Source organism: Xenopus laevis, chromosome 6S, assembly GCF_017654675.1.
Source record: "Xenopus laevis strain J_2021 chromosome 6S, Xenopus_laevis_v10.1, whole genome shotgun sequence".
Taxonomy (NCBI): Eukaryota; Metazoa; Chordata; class Amphibia; order Anura; family Pipidae; genus Xenopus; species Xenopus laevis.
Window position 1 is genome coordinate 40,813,655 of NC_054382.1, and position 19,943 is coordinate 40,833,597.

General features: G+C 37.8%; 1 protein-coding gene across 4 annotated transcripts in view; it reads right to left on the reverse strand.

Annotated features, from left to right (window-relative positions):
• slc4a7.S (solute carrier family 4, sodium bicarbonate cotransporter, member 7 S homeolog) overlaps positions 1-19,943 on the reverse strand; it is an 87,614-nt gene that overhangs the window by 37,805 nt on the left and 29,866 nt on the right. For 2 of the 4 annotated variants that reach the window (XM_018269290.2, XM_018269291.2), the window contains exons 3-6: positions 18,817-18,960; positions 16,346-16,484; positions 10,405-10,565; positions 8,536-8,724 (exon numbers count right to left, since the gene is read on the reverse strand). In XM_018269290.2, the coding sequence (XP_018124779.1) occupies positions 8,536-8,724; positions 10,405-10,565; positions 16,346-16,484; positions 18,817-18,960 (633 nt within the window). Of the gene's footprint in view, positions 1-3,877; positions 4,211-8,535; positions 8,725-10,404; positions 10,566-16,345; positions 16,485-18,816; positions 18,961-19,943 lie in introns of all 4 variants that reach the window. The other 2 variants (XM_041567532.1, XM_018269292.2) reach the window with 2 other exon arrangements.

Below are 19,943 nucleotides of genomic sequence, written 5' to 3' on the forward strand. Positions count from 1 at the left end.
ACTCAATAGTAAAAACCCATGTCCCACTGAGACACATTCAGTTACATTGAGAGGGAAAAACAGCAGCCTGCCAGAAAGTATTTCTCTCCTAAAGTGCAGGCACAAGTCACATGACTGGGGGCAGCTGGGAAATTGACAAAATGTCTAGCCCCATGTCAGATTTCAAAATTGAATATAAAAAAATCAGTTTGCTCTTTTGAGAAATGGATTTCAGTGCAGAATTCTGCTGGAGCAGCACTATTAACTGATTCATTTTGAGAAAAAAATTTTTTCCCATGACAGTATCCCTTTAATAAAAAAAAAACACCCTGAAAGATTCAGTATATGTAAATACATGTTAAAATTGAACATAAAATCATACATGGTGAGCAATTACTTGGATGTTTAGGAAGTCCTCTGTGGACTGTATATAAGGATATAAAGTAATGGAATATAGTTGCTATAAATAGTAGAGTGATAATATACACTGTAGTTTTCCACAATTGAATAAAATAGCCACCAGAACCAACCACAAAATTGGTTAGACATACATCTAGAACGCTTCCTAGCCACATCATTAATAAAGTCCTAATTTTAACACTAAAGATATAATAATATAATGCTTATTGTCTGTATTGGCATTCACACAGAAGCCAGAACGTCATACAGGGCAGGCATATTACCCAGGAAAATGCAGGTCAAACAAACCGATAAGAAATTAATTTTAGGTGGGACAATAGTTACTGTATATTATTATTATTAACAAGTATTATTATTATTATTAGCAACATTTTTGTCAGCACTGTACAACAAGTCAAGCTAGAATAGCAAATGTCAGATCTAGGCAAGCAGATCAAACTCCTCACTCATAAAATCCTGGAATAAACCATGGACAAAATCTACCTTTTTTACACAAACTTCTACCGAAACCTCTACAGTATTTCCTATGAAAGCTGCTGGTTCACATCCTAAATTCACCAATCCTGGAGGACATCTATGAAAATACATTAAACTAATGGGTACTGGGTCCAGTAAACCAAAGCAAAGGATGCTCTTTTTAGTAACCTAGCCACCAAATCTGTTTTCTATAGAATCTGAACTAGGCACAGCAGTATGTTCTTGTTTGAATGCAGCGGTGTTTAACTGGTCTGAGGGTTAGTAAAGGATATTAGATACCCCCAGATGACCCAGGTTGTAGAGTAATTAGGGTGAACTTTTGGATAAATTATTATATACAGTCCCTGGTAACTTGTAATTATGGTAACCATAATAGAATAGTACTTTCATATATCGTTAACACTGGTGGGGGGGCAAAACCTATTGCTGGACATCAAAGAAAAAAAAACTGAAAGCCTTTGCCATAGGCTCAAAAGAGAGCTTTAAACTGCACATCCTCAAGGTCTCCTGGTATAGATGAATGCTCAAATAAGCCGTTTAAAAGACTATACATATATAGGGCTGGTGTCACCTTGCCTACGTTTCTGAAGTGTCCTCCACCTTCCACAACAAAAAGAGTGCTTGCCCTTCATTGAATCCACATGAAAAACTACCATCTGCTATTGTTAAAGGAGAAGGAAAGGCAAAAGTAAATACTTATCTCCCAGTAATGTACCGTATATATTCGAGTATAAGCCGACCCGAGTATAAGCCGAGGTACCTAATTTTACCTACGAAAACTGGGAAAACTTATTGACTCTAGTATAAGCCTAGACACAACTACAGCCCTGTCTCCCAGCAGCGCACATTCTGCCAAAGCGACCCCCCCAGCGATCAACCGGACTTCTTTGCAAAGTTGATGGTGGCAGAGAATTGCCAAACGGATTACTGTGTGCATTGTCCCACTGTCCCACTACCATGTGCAGAGGGTGCTGTTTGATATTGCCATCACTGTTAATCTTTCGTATAACCAAAAGAGGGCGCTGTGTGATATTGCAGTCACTGTTATTCTTTCATATAACCAACAGAGGGCACTGTGTGATATTGCAGTCACTGTTATTCTTCCATATAACCAACAGAGGGTGCTGTGTGATATTGCAGTCACTGTTATTCTTTCATATAACCAACAGAGGGCGCACTGTTATTCTTTCATAAAACCAACAGAGGGTGCTGTGTGATATTGCAGTCACTGTTATTCTTTAATATAACCAACAGAGGGCGCTGTGTGATATTGCAGTCACTGTTAATCTTTCATATAACCAACAGAGGGCGCACTGTTATTCTTTCATACAACCAACAGATGGCGCTGTGTGATATTGCAGTCACTGTTATTCTTTCATATAACCAACAGAGGGCGCACTGTTATTCTTTCATATAACCAACAGAGGGCATTGTGGGATATTGCAGTCTCTCCCCAAGTGAACTGTTGGTATAGGAATGATTAAAAGTGACTGCAATCTCAGCTACTCGGGTACCGCTGACCCGAGTATACCGAGGTAGACTTTTTAAGCACATTTCGGATGCTGAAAAACTCGGCTTATACTCGGGTATATACGGTGAACCCCAAGGCCTCTGAAATTGCTAAGGTAGCGAGTCACATAGTCTACGCTAATCCTCCTTCTCCGTATTGCGCAAAAAAAAAAAAAAACCTTGACCCCAGGAGCGCATCACTACAGCGCCAGCAGATCAGTAGTGGCAGCATGAAGGACTTGCACAGTAGATGTATATTACACCCAATGCGCATCAAGGCTGCCTCTGACAGCAGGATACAAGAACACTGCGTGCAGCGTGACGTCACCTGAGTCCACCGCTGCAGTCTGCCTATGAGCGCTACTCCTTCCACATCATACTAGGGAGAAAACTTTTAAAACGCTACATAAGTTCCTTTTCCACAAGCCTTTGATTAGGGGCGTATTTATATTTGCCTTTCCTTCTCCTTTAAGAGAAATAAATGCCTTTCTGCAGTTTAAAATAGTTTTTTATAAGCTACTCGGAAAGACACACACTTTATATTAACTGAGGCATGCTGATCCTTGATTGTAGATGAAATGCAAACATACACCAGAGTTAACACAGCAAAAACACATCTGTTCTCTCTTCATGCAGCAGGAAGGTGTAAGATATTCATTGAATGTAAGATCCAATATATCTTATAGGGGGCTTCTTTTCCCAGCAGATGAATTAGAACTAAAATAATTGATTCCAGTACAAACAAAAACTAACAAAATAACTGCCTTTTGCACACATTCTGCATGTAGAGAGACAGGATTTCTGATGATTGTAATAGTGAGCTCTAATACATCTAGGCAAAAGTAGCCCCCCTATAAGATATATTGGATCTAACAGTCAATGAATATCTGACACCCAACTCCTGCATGAAGAGAGAATGAAGAGAGAATGAAGAGAATATTTCAGTATGATGAAGCGCTATATCCCCTTTAAAGAACGGGACTGATGTTGCATTTCTTGCCAGGTGTAACTAGCATTTAAAACCACCTTAAGCTCAGCTTCCTATCTAAGCATGTCAGAAATCCCTGACACATACAGAGGCTGATCTGCAGATGAAAGACAAAATACAAGTTCTAATTGATCTCTATTTTTTAAACTCGTATAAATCACCAAAATTGAAGAGAACCTTCAACACACCCAGGAACTCAAATGGGTTACCACTGTGCATCTATGGAAGGGAAGGGGGTCTGACACCTCCCTAAAAGTTTCCTTTGCACAGATGGGAATTTCAGAATGAGATGAAACAATGAATATACATGGCATTAGCAGAGAAATGCTTTTGTAGGAGGCGTTGTTTGAAGTTTGCACAAAAAAGGCATGCATATTGAGGCAACTGTGTAAGTTGGTAATAAATGATGCCAATTACTTATGCTTAAGCAATGTGCTCAAAAGCATTCCAGTGTGAGTGATTTGCTTGCAATGTGCACCACACAGGCAGAGGAGCAATAATTGCCTGAATCAATGTCACCATCATCTTGCTTCTTCATGTCCAAGGTTTCTTGTATCTCCACATCCTCCTCTGGCGGGTGAATTATGAAAGTAGGGATAACATCAATAGTGGATGGCAGAGGTTTTGGGACACAATACTCAATCTCCTGAAAAACTGCAGAGGGCAGGCGATTGAGGGTAGGGCTGGAGGGTGGAGTGTTTTGGGGGGTAGGCACAGGAGTTGAACGCCTGGAGCCTGCCGGGGTCCCAGCTCTCGAAGGAGGAAGAAGATAATTGAGGAGGAGAGAAAGGCGAGATTCTGCTCGCAACGAGTTACGGGAGGCAGAAAGGCCTTCCCCTGAAGTAAAACAAATAAAAACAAAACAAACATTTATCTATAAAATAGAAACTTAATGTTTATACACATTTACTTTTATACATATACATTGAAATCCCATGCGAAACCCTAGAATTGGGCACACACACATGCAAAGGAAAATGTATTAAGCACAACACACATTATAAACAGTTAAATTAAATGTGAACTATTGTGAACATGAAAATTTAATATAAGCTTCAGCATACTGACATAAGAATCAATTTAAACATTCTGTACTGTTTTTGAAATAATCAAGTTCATCTTCACTATCCCTTTCCATAGAATGATGAGAAACAGATGCTGAGAGATGGATAGTGAAGATAAGCTCCATTATTTCAGAAACTATGAAGAATATTAAATTGATTGTATTTACTAAGTTTCTTATTTCAGTATGCTGAAGCTTATATAAAATTTAAATTTTTGTGATAGTTCCCCTTTAACCAAACAGCTTTTTCAAATGCTGCGTGTATCAGACCCAGAATTAAATCTAGAAGTGAAAACATTTTTAGTGACCCTCTCCCACAATATCATGCAACCACCTGTTCAAATAATAAAATATATAACATCTCCAGAAAGCATGGGCACTTGTTAATTACCAGTATTGTGGGTGCCAAATTTCTACGAAAGAAGTGCCTGCATGGTTGGACCATAAAAAAAAGCACAAAGAGTAGTGTACAGGGTGTTGGAATGCCTAACCATATACACAGTATGATCAGTGCCTATTTTCCCAGTTAGGAATGTCATGAAGCTATAGTGTCTGTAATGGTTACCCTGCTGGATAGAATGAGCTGCATATGAAGTAGTATAGTGCCAAGCACATTGGTGTATGGCAAAATAAATGTTTGGATTGCAAACCTGTAATAAGCAAACCAGTTTAGGTTAAAAAAACAAACGTTTTTTTTTTTTGCATTCAAATTAACATACTGATGAATTAATTACCAATAAATGAAAGCCACATTACTGTTTCAATGGTCAGAAAAAAACAAAAGAAATACTGTTCACCTAATGGTAACCCGAGTGATTTCAACAACTATGTAACACTCATGTGGCGTTAATCATGACAGGCTGAGATCACCATAGAAATACATAGTTAACTGCTAATGTGAGTTTCTCTACTGCTATATGTAGTCAAAATGTGGCCTACATTTGAACATCAAATAAACTTAAGCGTATGTTTTTCTGATGAATTTCCAAGAGATAATCGCCTGACCAGCAAGTATATTGGCAGGGTCAATGTTTTTAGCTGCCTTCCTGCCAACCTGTACATCTCGCCAGTGGCAAAGCAGTTTGTGATATACAGACATAGTATTTATTTATCACTAGTACCCAACATAGTCTGTCACATCCATTTATTTCTATGGAATTTTGGGGAGCATATTTACCAATGGGTGAAAGTAGGAATTCATCCTTTAATAAATGTGCCTTGAAATAAGGAACAGTGGTGAAATTGTCAGACTGTGTAGATCTCTAGTTTCTCTTTTTCCCATAAATACACCCCATAGATGAAACCTCTAATCTAATTGCAACCCCAATAAAATAAGAAATAGGACAGCAGTAGGCCTGAGCTATTCTGCGTTAATTTTTGAGTAGGGTTGTTCTTATGTGTTTTATTATTAGAGAAAATAATTTTTTAAAAATGACAGTTATAATGGATATGGCCTTCCCGTAATTTGGAGCTTTCTGGATAACTGGTTACCAGATAACGGATCCCATACCTATAAACAATTGCAAACAGGTTAGGGCAGAAAAAACAAAGCTTTGCTTTCTGCATTCATTTATTCACAGGTATTAATGCATTTGACTAAACTGGTATGGTATACTACACACAACAATCAGTTGGCCAGCAAGAAATTTAGAGCAAGGTTTTCTTATTTATTGGTACACCAACAGTAGATAAGATCATCAAATTATATAACCCTTTTTCAAATGGGGGGAGCTCCTCCCCCCATGATTCCTTTTTTCATTGAGACTGAAAATGTATTTTCTTTTGTCTTGTGTTGGCGTTGCTGTGTCACTTCTGGCCAAAGAAAAATTATGATTTACAGATGTCGACAGCACCAGCCATAGATTATGCTGTTTAAAATGCCTTTATTGAGACATGGGTTTCTGGCCCCAATACACTTGGCAACGTTTCAGACCGCCATCGGTCTTTTATCAAGCCTTGATAAAAGACCGATGGCGGTCTGAAACGTTGCCAAGTGTATTGGGGCCAGAAACCCATGTCTCAATAAAGGCATTTTAAACAGCATAATCTATGGCTGGTGCTGTCGACATCTGTAAATTGTGAATAAACGGACGCATGGTGGAAACCGTTGAACGTGCATCAGGGCTTAAGAATTGGGAAGCATAGGTGCTGACTGAGAAATCTAATTCAAAGAAAAATTATGTACGTATAAGAATATGTAGACCAGGAAACACTGGAAAAGTCAGAGACTCAGCAAGGTATATTTCCTATATATCTGCAGCATTATTTCTTTATTATGGCTAACCTTAAAATAGGCAAAGCATGCTGCAGACATGTCCTTCAAGAGTTTTACAGACATGTACAAATTAGGAACTATGGATGCCTATACAATGTTCGCTTCAGGGAAGGGGAAGGCCTGAGGCAAGACATAGCAATGGTGGGGGAAGATATTAAAGAATTTTAAGAATTTTATATAAAGTAGACAGACTAGTATATACTTGCCCCTACTTATTTAACTTATTAAAAAGATTGTAAAACATTATATATTTATTAAAGTATAATCAATATATACAAAGTGCAAACATATTACGCAGCTCTTTATGGAGAATATATATATATGTGTATATATATATATATATATATATATATATATATATATATATATATATATATATATATATATATATATATACACACACACACACAACTGCTCACATTAATTCCTGTCCCAGGAGAACCTATATTCTAATTTATCTCCAAAGTAATTTCAACAGGAGCCAGGAAACCATAGCACCCAGGGGAAAATAATGCAAAACCCAAGGAGATCATGCAAACAGAATGTTTTCGTGTTGACAGCAATGCTCTCTTCTGTGCTACCAATATCATATATTGCATAAAAAGTTTGAAATACCCAAAATGGATTGTCGACTTTAATAGTTTGGGTTTGCTTATTTGCACTACAATGCGAGAAACCTAGCAAAAAGAAGCTGCCTTGGAAACACTAGACAAAGAAAAAAATAATAAGTCTTTTTATCCAGGTGTTATTTTAAAATTCAAACAAAAAAAATGTGAATAGGAATGTGCAAGAAAAAGCCAGTTCTAATACTAAACTTCAACAGCTAAGAAATGGATTCAGCATTATGGTTTAAAAACCCTGAAAGTGAAATTCCCTTGAGGCATAAGCCATTCATTTAATCAACTAACAATTAATGCCATGTAGTTGTCAAAGCCACATTAATAAATCAGTTAGGCAATTACCATAGATTAAATGCACATCTCATTTTCTTATTTCACAGCATTAAAGTCATGCTAGGCAAGCTTCCTGCAGTAGAAAGTATTAAACAAATTCTTGTTGAAATACTGTCATCAAAACATTTGTGTTGGTGTATTAAAAACATTCTTCTTTTATAGATGTGATGCAAAATAAAGTATTATATTTTATATATAATTTTTGGCTCTTGGAATCTACTTTCGTTGGATGTTCCGGATTGGTGCCTGCCTAATGTGATGTGATGTGAAGTACTCCCCTATGCTGAAGGTCTGGGGCATGTGCACCCGGACCCAACTGGGAAAGCGGTAAGCTTATCCTAATGATACATTAAGGCTTATGCCTCTCGTGAAATTTTCTGGATTCTTTGTAATATTAAAAACATAATTGAAGATCAATACAGAAAAGTTTCTCTGGAAAAAAAAGTGTACATTTTGCAAGCAGTTTTGAATATATACAATTGTATAGGAGCCAGCTCCTAAAGTAGTGTAACTACTTTTTTTAAAAAAAACAAAAAAACACACAACTGTAAAACAAAATTGTTACGACAGTATCTCAACATTAAAAGCAAAGTAATGAAATTAAAAGCCGCAGCCCAGAATTAGTAGCTATAAGGACTGTTTTGGGTAAGACATTTATTATTTCATGATCAATTTCATATGATTTTGAGAACTTTCGGCCATAACCCACAAAGATGATATGATTAGCATGTGTAAGCAATGAAATTAAATGATTTAAGCAAGACTAAAGAAATCTTAAAAGGGCTACTCCTTTAAAGCGATACAAAATTGGCAAGAAAGATTGTGAAAGCAAGGCAGATTAGAATAAGATGCTTTTCACAACTAATCTCACCGTTTCGTTCATGCAAGTGAGGTTCAGAATGTTTCTTGCCTATGTCAGCGAAGGATCGGACCAGTGGAATGCGGTTACTCAGTTTCTTCTCATTTTGATGGTGATGTCTTTTTAGAAGAGCTTCCCTGACTTGCTCTCTAATGGATTCATCCATCTGACCGGATGCAGTCAAGTTATCCAACAACATATCTGCCAAACACCATTAACACAAAAACAGAAAAATGTCATGGTCAAGGGAAAATTAACTTTTGATTAATATGAAGGAATCTGCATTTAATGACAGTTACGTGGAATTATCACTCTACTGCCTCATTTCTAAAAGCCACTGTTGCTACTGATAGACAAATTAATCGAATAACAAATTTTTCCCCAATTGGTAAAAAATTTCAACAACTTCTTTGTATATACACAAGTTTTGTAGACAATTTTTAAATGGGGGTTTGGTACACTAAGCTGAGAATTCTGAAAGGTCAAGTTGGGAAAGCTGGCATTTTCCTTGCAGTTCTAATTTATAGAACATTTGTTAACCTTTTACGGATATTTTGTGTATATGAGCACAATTGTTTATACAGGTATGGGATCCATTATCCGGAAACCCGTTATCCAGAAGGTTCCTATAGACTCCATTTTATTTCCTTTCCCTTTTCTCTGTAATGAAAAAAAAACCAGTCCTTGTACTTGATCCAAACTAATATATAATGAATCCTAATTGAAAGCAAAACTAGCCTGTTGGGTTTACATAATTTTCTAGTAGACTCAAGGTATGAAGATCCAAATTACAGAAAGATCCATTAGCTGCAAAACCCCGTGTCCTGAGCATTCTGGATAACACATCCCATACCTATACAATAGAATTGCCTTACCCCAGAATTGTTTTCATCAAAAAGTGTTCTCCAGCTCCAGTCAATCATGCTTCATTGTTTCCAAACAGCTTACATTTTTATTACAGTAAATGCATTATACATTCAGCAATACTCTTATTATTAGGAATGCACTAATACACTTATTTTGAATTTGGACAAGTACCCAAGCCCACAAATACAAATTTGTATGGGCGGGGGGGTCGACTCCTGCCAGACATCTTTCAAAAATTGGTACCATCTCAAATTTACAGATGACACCCCTCTAAGTAATAAGGGGAAATAAAATGTACAAATGCATCCTTATAGTTGCTCACAGCAAGCAATTGGATCTCTGCTTATTTTAGCAGACGGATAAAAACTGAATGCAGATTAGTTGCTACTGCCAAGTGCACCAATACAATTTAGCATCTTTGTTGGTAAATCAGCCCATTTAGAGAAATGATATACAGATGAGAGTGCCTTTCTTTTGGGTGGGAGCATCTATATTCAATATTTGTAATTCATGTTCATGGTACATACCTTTCCTCAAAATGTATTCTTTAACAAATATAGCTAAACAGCTGTAATGTACAGTATATGTAAAAAAAATATACATATTCTATATGCAATGTTTTTCTTGTTCAAATGACAAAGAAAAAACAACAGACCGAGTCATTTATATTCAAATTTATTGCCAAGAACACTGGAAATAACTGAAAAAACAAATCCTATTAATAACGATGCTTTGTTAGCACATCAACCTATTGGACCTATTAAATGTATACGTTGCTTTTCTGCACAAAACTACAACATAAAAATATTGTTTGATTTTTTCTTAAACCTATAAAGCACAGACAGCAGTCAATGCCAAACAGCCCAAGATATTGCACTGCTGCTCCTACACAATATATTTAAAAAAAAATGACACTCTTCAAGGTTAGGCAACTGAAGAGTGTATTATTGAACAATTAGCCACACTGGAGTAATGCAATTGTACAGTTTAATACAAAATATTCTCAACAGTTACCTGAAATGTCCTCGATTGTGTTGGCTCTCATATCCAGCATTATTGTGCCATTAAGTATGCAGCTGCGTAGCTCAAAAAGACTGTGCAAAGAAAGAGTAGCCACGTATGGCTTGCTCCACCGGTCTCCACCATCTTCTACATCTTCTTCAAATTTGAGCCACCTAAGACATTGAATTTTACCAAACATTTTTAATGCTGAGAGTATTACTAAAATCTTTTAAGATTATTTGTAAACTGTTGCAGTGGAGACTCCTATAATACATGGCAATAGAGAAAGTAGTTAATGTAGACCTTTTGCAGTTTAGCTGGTTCAGGCACCATTATTTTTCTAAATACATGAGCCAGCACAGTTTTGGGGTGTAAACACATAGGTGCTAAAAAAACAAATGGCACTCTGTGGTAAATCCTAAATCACATCAGCCTTACACATGAGGAACACATGGATTCAGACAGTTAGGATGTGCCCAAAATACCCACTGCCATTTCTTATGGACTTGAGTTGGAAAGCCAGACATACTGGCTCGGAGAGGAGGCTCGCAGAGCAACCACTGGCAGGGGCTAGTGGAGTGGGGGGAGGAGAAGGGGCAGTGGAGGCTAATGAGGGAGGAAGGTTTGTGACAGTCAAGAGGGGAAGTAGGGGACAGAAGAGTAGGGGGGCTGGTCCACAGTTTGTCCAAAACAGCAAATTCGCCGTTTTGGCTGAAGATGCTGGGGAGGAAAACTCCGAACTGGCGTGTATGGAGCAGGCTGACTCTCGGAGCGCCCCGGGAGGCAGTGGCTCTAATACGGGTGGTGGGGGGAGTGCAAGGAAGGAAATGCAGGTTCTAGTTATAGGGGATTCAATTATTAGAAAGGTGGATAGGGTAATCTGTCGCAAGGCCCCTACATGCCGAACAGTCTGCTGCTTGCCTGGTGCTAGGGTTCGGCATGTGGTGGAACGAGTTGACAGATTATTGGGAGGGGCTGGGGAAGACCCAGCGGTCTTGGTACACATAGGTACCAATGACAAAGTTAGAGGAGGTGGTGAAGTCCTCAAAAATGATTTTAAAAAACTAGGTTCAAAGCTGAGGGCGAGGACTTCCAAGGTAATTTTCTCAGAGATATTACCTGAGCCACGAGCAACGCTAAGGAGACAGCGGGAGCGTAGGGAGATTAATGCGTGGCTAAAAGATTGGTGTAGGGAGGAGGGTTTTGGGTTTTTGGAGAACTGGGCTGATTTTTCAGTCGGCTACAGGCTCTTTGCTAGGGATGGGCTGCACATCAATGATGATGGGGCAGCTGTTTTGGGAGAGAAGATGGCTAGAGGGTTGGAGAAGATTTTAAACTAGGTGTGGGGGGGGAGGGTTCAGTAAAAGATTCAGTGGTAGACAGGTTAGATGAGATAGTGGGCAAAGAAAGGGAAAATGGGGGAGGAGATTTGGCTAGGGATACTGTTAAGGATAGGGAGGACCACATGTCATATGTTCAATATGGTGCCAGTATTAAATGTATGTTTACAAATGCAAGAAGTCTGACTGGTAAAATGGGAGAGCTGGAGCTGCTGGTGATGGAAGGAAAATATGATGTGATTGGTGTGGCCGAAACATGGCTGAATGAGTCGCATGACTGGGCAGTAAATATCAGTGGCTATACTTTGTTTCGGAGGGACAGAGGCAATAGAAAAGGAGGAGGGGTATGTCTGTATGTTAGGCAGGATTTAAAAGCTCATATAAAGGAGGAGGTTATGTTAGAAAATGAGGGGCCAGAAGTCGTATGGGTGGAGTTCTTCACCAATTGTAAAGAATCCAGCAAATTAATTGTAGGAGTATGCTATAGACCCCCTAATGTAAGTGAGGAGGAAGAGACAAAGCTCCTAATGCAAATAGAAAAGGCTGCTAGTTTAGGTAAAGTAATGATAATGGGGGATTTTAATTACCCAGATATTGACTGGAGCAACGGTACTGCTAGATCAGTTAATGGGAACAAGTTTATAAACTTATTGCACGACAATTTTTTAGCACAGGTTGTTGAGGAGCCTACCAGAAAAAATGCTATTCTTGATTTAGTGATCTCAAATGACCCAGAACTTATAGCAAATGTGCAAGTCATTGAACCCCTGGGTAATAGTGACCATAATGTTATATCTTTTAATGTCTGGTGCAAAAAACAAAAATATACTGGGGCAACAAAAACCATGAATTTTGCCAAAGCTAATTTTAGTGCCTTGAGGGCTGCCCTACAGAGCATTGATTGGGGCATTAGGTTTTCAGCTAAAAACACAGAACAGAAATGGTTGTCCTTTAAAATGATATTAAATCATTACTGTTCTCAATTTATTCCCTTAAGGACTAAACGTAGAAGCTCTAAGAATCATCCTGTGTGGCTTAATACAGAGGTAAAGATGTTAATGGGAAAGAAGAGAAAGGCATTTAAAAACTACAAATCTGTAGGGACAGAAGCTGCATTTAATGAATATAAACACTGTAATAAATGTTGTAAATCAGCAATCCGGAAGGCTAAGAAAGAAATGAAGAGTTAATTGCGGTGGAGGTGAAAATTAACCCTAAAAAGTTTTTTAAATATATTAATAGTAAAAAGATGCAGGTTGAGAGTGTTGCTCCATTAAATAATGGTACCAGTATGGTTGTAACAGATACAGATAAGGCAAATGTGTTAAATCAGTTCTTTTCTTCAGTGTATACAATAGAGGAGTCTGGGTTCACAGGCTCACTTAATAACTGCACGAATGGTTCAGCTCAATCTAGTCAGTGGCTGACTCAGGATATGATTCAAAAAGCTTTAATACAAATTAATGTAAACAAGGCTCCAGGGCCTGATGGCATACACCCCCGGGTTCTAAGAGAGCTTAGTTCAGTTTTAGACCAGCCCTTATTTCTGATTTTCTCAGATTCACTGTCATCTGGTATGGTGCCTATGGATTGGAGAAAAGCTGATGTTATTCCAATATTTAAAAAGGGATTACGATCTCAGCCTGGCAATTATAGGCCAGTAAGGTTGACATCTGTGGTGGGCAAATTATTTGAAGGCTTGTTAAGGGATACCATACAAAATTTTGTCCTAATGAATGGCATTATGAGCAACAATCAGCATGGCTTTATGAAGGATAGGTCATGTCAGACGAATTTGATTGCATTTTATGATGTGGTAAGTAAGATTCTGGATAGTGGGGGGGCAGTAGATGTGATCTATTTGGATTTTGCCAAAGCGTTTGATACTGTGCCCCACAAACGACTGCTTTCTAAACTAAGGTCTGTTGGGCTTAATGAAGTCGTTTGCACATGGATAGGAAACTGGCTACAGGATCGGGTACAGAGGGTGGTTGTTAATGGGACATTCTCTACTTGGAGTAAGGTTCTTAGTGGGGTCCCCCAGGGCTCAGTATTGGGTCCACTTTTATTTAACTTGTTCATTAATGACTTAGGGGAGGGTGTTGTAAGTAATGTATCAGTGTTTGCAGATGACACAAAATTATCCAGCCCAATTAATTCCATCCAGGATGTGGCATCCTTGCAACAGGATCTTGACAAACTGGCAATCTGGGCAGCTAAGTGGCAAATGAGATTCAATGTTGATAAATGTAAAGTCATGCACCTGGGATGTAAAAATATCCAAGCCACTTATACCCTTAATGGGACTGCACTAGGCAAATCCATTATGGAAAAGGACCTTGGAGTCCTTGTAGATGATAAACTTGGCTGTAGCAAGCAATGCCAGTCAGCAGCATCAAGGGCAAATAAGGTCTTGAGCTGTATTAAAAGGGGCATAGAGTCACGGGAGGAGGGGGTCATTCTTCCACTGTATAGAGCACTTGTAAGGCCCCATCTAGAATATGCCGTACAGTTTTGGTCTCCATCACTCAAACAGGACATTATTGTATTAGAGAGGGTACAGAGAAGGGCAACTAAGCTGGTAAAAGGTATTGAAAATCTTAGCTATGAGGAAAGACTGGCCAAATTGGGGATGTTCACGCTGGAGAAGAGGCGCTTAAGGGGTGATATGATGACTATGTATAAATATATAAGGGGATCATATAACAATCTCTCTAATGCTTTATTTACCAGTAGGTCTTTCCAGCTGACACGAGGTCACCCATTCCGATTAGAAGAAAAGAGGTTCTGCCTAAATATTCGGAAGGGGTTTTTTACAGTGAGAGCTGTGAAGATGTGGAATTCTCTCCCTGAATCAGTTGTACAGGCTGATACATTAGATAGATTTAAGAAGGGGTTGGATGGCTTTTTAGCAAGTAAGGGAATACAGGGTTATGGGAAATAGCTCATAGTCCAAGTTGATCCAGGGACTAGTCCGATTGCCATTTTGGAGTCAGGAAGGAATTTTTCCCCCTCTAAGGCAAATTGGAGAGGTTTCAGATGGGTTTTTTTGCCTTCCTCTGGATCAAATGGCAGATAGTTAGTTAATAAACAAAAAAAAAAAAAAAAAAAAGGTTGAACTCGATGGACATGTGTCTTTTTTCAACCTTACTTACTATGTTACTATGTCTTACTATGTTACTGGCTCATCACTTATGGCTAAAAAGCCCTAGTATCAGTGTTTGCATTTCCCTTTTAACTTAAAGCGATATGGTCGTGGGAAAAAAAAGTTTTTTTCAAAAGAACAAACAGATTTTTTTATATTTAATTTTGAAATCTGATATGGGGCTAGACATATTGTCAGTTTCATAGCTGCCCCAGTCATGTGACTTGTGCTCTAATAAACTTTTTACTGCTGTACTGCAAGTTGGAGTGATTTCAACCCCCCTACCTTTCCCCCCAGCAGCCTAACAACAGAACAATGGGAAGGTAACCAGATAGCAGCTCCCTGACACAAGATAACAGCTCCCTTGTAGATCTAAGAACAGCACTCAATAGTAAAATCCAGGTCCCACTGCTAGATATTCAGTTACATCGATTAGGAGAAACAACAACCTGCCAGAAAGCAGTTCCCTTCTAAAGTGCTGACTCTTTCTGAAAGCACATGACCAGGCACAATGACCCGACATGGCTGCCTACACACTAATATTACAACTAAAATATACACTTGCTGGTTCAGGAATAGAATTTTATATTGTAGAGTGAATTATTTGCAGTGTAAACAGTGTAATTTATAAATAAAAACCATGACAGAATCCCTGCAGACAGCAGGGTTGATTTTAGGTTCTTTTCAGCTACCTAAAAATAATCCAATGTATAATTAGCTTTATTGCCAGCATTTTCAGATAATTCAGCTTCTTTACATGAAAAATAGTTTTTTTTTATGTCACTTATAGTTTTCAACAAATGTTGCAGTAACTGCATGTCGGAACGGACAGTACCAACTGTGTATTGGGCCAAAACAATTTTGGCTCATTAGCAAAATACTAGCCTGCCAATCTTTTTTATTTTTTGAAGGACAAAAATGCATTTTGCTAGACTAAGGCTATTTTGCAGGCTGAGAGAAGAAGATCTGTGGTCACACACAGGCTAAGGTAAGTCACACAGCTCTGCTGTGTGACTATTCAGAGCAAATGGTCTCTGAAGCACAGGCAGACTACCAGATTCCTTTGAATCTATGGAATCATGGATATCGGAATTAAAAAAAAACAAAACAAAACACCAGAAATATATATATTTCTCGAAGGTCAGATAGTGTTTATGCACCTTTTCTACAAAAGCCCAAATTAAATTAGCCCATTTCAAAAAGGGTGGCATATTTTCCCTTTAACGTCAATAGATATTTGGACAGCACATTCAAGTGAATTTCTCAAAAGACCCACTGTTCTGACATGATGAATATCACAAAAGCCTGAAGGTAGTGTTAATCTCAATTTTTCCGATTGATCAGTGTATATACTGATTGAATTAATGCGGGGATCGTTTTCTAGTGTTACTAGCGTAAGAATATTAAGGAAATAAGTTAATAATAAAATTAAATAACCATTAGAAATCAAGAGGCATAACACCCTCACCTTGCAGTTTCCTTCCATTCACATTCCTCACCATCTCTGAAACACAATTCATCCATTTCTGTAAACAGGTCATGAGGAATGTGCTCTTCATCATCATCTTCAGTGCCAAGAATAAACTGTACACGCTGGGAAGGGGTGTCTAAAAAACAGCAGACAATGCATACTAACAAAATGGAACACTAGTGAATTTGAACACTTCCCAGTTAAAGTATTTTTACAGACATCTAGAAGGGAGCCTGTGTTTTATTTACACAAACAGATAGCGGGGCTTTTGAGATGACTTCAAAGTGTCATTATCACTTTAAAGACATTCTGTTTCATGTAAATAAATGTATAAAATGCATTAGCATCACTTTAGAAAATGAAATTGAATTAAATACCATGCTTAAAGGAAAGTATTACCATATTATTTAATAGAGTGCCCCATGGTGTATGTGATCGCTAATTTTATTTTTCGCTCTGTTGTCCTGTACCGCCTCATTGAATCTAATGGTATACCTTCTCTTTTGGAGCCGACATTTTCTATTTTATGATGTAATCAAGATGGCGCGGGTGAATCAAACGTGCATACCAGTGGGAGGGCTTTAGAGTAGGTTTGTGGCTGAAGTGCATGTTCTAAGTCTAGAGAAAGCATGTTCACAAGGTCTGCTTAATGTGCATGCGCTGCCTTAGTGTTGGTAAAGTGTGCAGAATCGCTGGTCTTGGTCGTAGTGAACAATTGTTGCATAATGGGAGTTTCTCTTATAGTACATAGTATAGTGTGTTTTTTTAGTTGAACAAGGCTGTAGATCGGACAAATAGCTTTACATACTTCAGACTTTAAGCAAAGGCAGAAAACACAAAAGGTTAGCTGAAAAGGTGATGAGCTAAGGTGTTAAGCAGTAGGCGTAATAGTAATTTTTTTTTAGATACAGGTTTCTTGTGTACATGCAGTTATTTTTATTTCTTGCCCACCATGTGCAAATAATTTGTCCCTTTCACTATTAATACAGTCAAATAACACAAATAAAATTCCTACATGCAGATTATCCCAATTATTGAATACTAAGTTATGCAGCTGACTTTATATCAGATATATATATATATATATATATATATATATATATATATATATATATAGAGTTGCTTTGGGTGTCCGCACTCGATCTCCAATAGAGTAGAGGTGCACGATCAATGTTCATAATATGCAGTAGTAATGGATCAGCACACTCATTTTAGAAGTGATTAAAGTGTCTTTATTGGTAACACAGCATTGTTATCCGACGTTTCGGTCCCACCTGGCGACCTTTCTCAAGGAAAGGTCCCCAGGTGGGACCGAAACGTCGGATAACAATGCTGTGTTACCAATAAAGACACTTTAATCACTTCTAAAATGAGTGTGCTGATCCATTACTACTGTATATATATATATATATATATATATATATATATACACACACACACACACACACAGTATAAAAAACAGTAAACATGGAAGGAAAGAAAGAAAGAAAGAAAGAAAGAAAGAAAGAAAGAAAGAAAGAAAGAAAGAAAGAAAGAAAGAAAGAAAGAAAGAAAGAAAGAAAGAAACTATGGGCTGTACTTTGATTTGAATTTGATTGTGACACTATGCATGGGATTATCAGCAGATGAGATCAAGGTCACATTTGTGAGGTAAATGAATTGCAAAGGTCATTTAACAAAACAAATCACGCCATGTTAATACAGGCCACTTTCAAAAGAAAAAAAACTGGAAAATCTTTCTCAAACTTCAGACTGCATGTACTAATTGTATTTGCAGTAAGTGGACAGAATTGCTCGTGTTTTGTCTTTGTCTTGCATGTACATACTTCTAGCTACCGGTAGTTAGAATTACGGAAAGGCTGTCTCCCATAGACTAATTTTAACCAAAAGATTTCCTTTTTCTCTGTAATAATAAAACCATACCTTGTACTTGATCCCAACCAAGATAGAATTACTCCTTATTGGAACCAAATCCAGCCCCTTTGGTTTATTGAATGTTTACATGATTTTCTAGTAGATTTGCGCTATTAAGATCCAAATTACAGAAAGATCCATTATCCGGAAAACCCCAGGTCCAGAGCATTCTGAATAACAAGTTCCCATAACTGTACAGTCATGGATGCTTCTTTGTCTAGCCATTGTGAACAAAATTCTGGTCTATTGTGCTGCATTTTTATTTACATATTTTGGCGCATTATGGTATTTTCATTGAATCACTCCTGAAATATACCTCAAATGCCTCATTTATATATCTAGTACATATTCGTTAAATTTATTTAACTAAAGAATATGATTAACCCTTGCAACAGTTGCACAGATGAACCTACTGCTTCCAGTATTCTTAGTTAAATAAAGGAAACCATTGATTATCCAAGAAATACAAGTACCAGTAGAAGAGATCAGAGAAAATGTTGAGGTTTCTTCATTTAGTTACAGCAAGCTCTAAAACAGAATTTAAAAGTATTTACCATAGTTGGGAGATTCTCTTCCATCCTCCTTATCGTTCTCTTTCTCTCTTCTTCTTCTGTGATGCCTGTGACCCCTATGTTTATGTCGCCTATGACTCTGTCGGGCAAATGGCACGTGAACACCAATGTAAACAGCTCTGTGACCTAAAAGTTGGAAAGAGTTTGGTTTGAGTGTAATATTAAATCTATAAACCATGAAGGTTAAGCAAGCAACAATTTTTTTTTATATTTTAATAGTACACATAACCTTTATAATGGCTCATTTCTGAGTAGCATCAGTAGTGCCCTCAAGCAGCATATGAGATATGAAGCATTAGGGGGCAAAATGGTGGAACAGTGGATAACATTGCTGCCTTGCAGAGCTGGGATCCTAAAATTGATTCCAGGAATGGTACTAGCTATGGTACAAAGAATGTTCTTTCCACCAGGTACTCTAGTGTACTACCACAATACCAAAATAAGTTAATAATAAACAAACAAGGGAAAGTTGTGCTCACCACTAATTTTTAAAACCATTAGGTGGGGGTGCAATGAGGCTATGACCACAAAATACATATAGACAAATACAAGATGTTCTCTGCACTCAACCTATTATCAATATATTCATGACATTGAGACATTTTGTGCATACAGCTACTAAAAATTGCCTTACCCTTTAAACAAAACAGGGATTGTTTGTCCATATATATTGCAATATATTTAAGATGGGGTCGTTGTCTTTTTGAAACACCCATTTCAAGGGCATTTCCACTTCTGCATAAGGCAACATGACCTCTAACTATTTTGATGTACTGAAACTGATCCATGATCCCTGGTATGTGATAAATAGACCCAACACCATCATATGAGAAACATCCCCATATCGTGATGCTCAAGCCACCATGCTTCACATTGTACTTTGTAGCTTAAATTCAGTGTTTGGGGGTCGCCTGACAAACCATCTTTGTTCCCTAGACCCAAAAAGAACAATCTTGCTTTCATCAGTCCACAAAATGTTGCACCATTTCTCTTTAGGCCAGTCAATGTGTTCTTTGGCAAACTTTTTTTTTCTATTACTTTACTAGACGTCCTAGTAAATTATTTGCCATGTAGAAATATAATTTCTACCAAAAACAGTGTTTGATCAG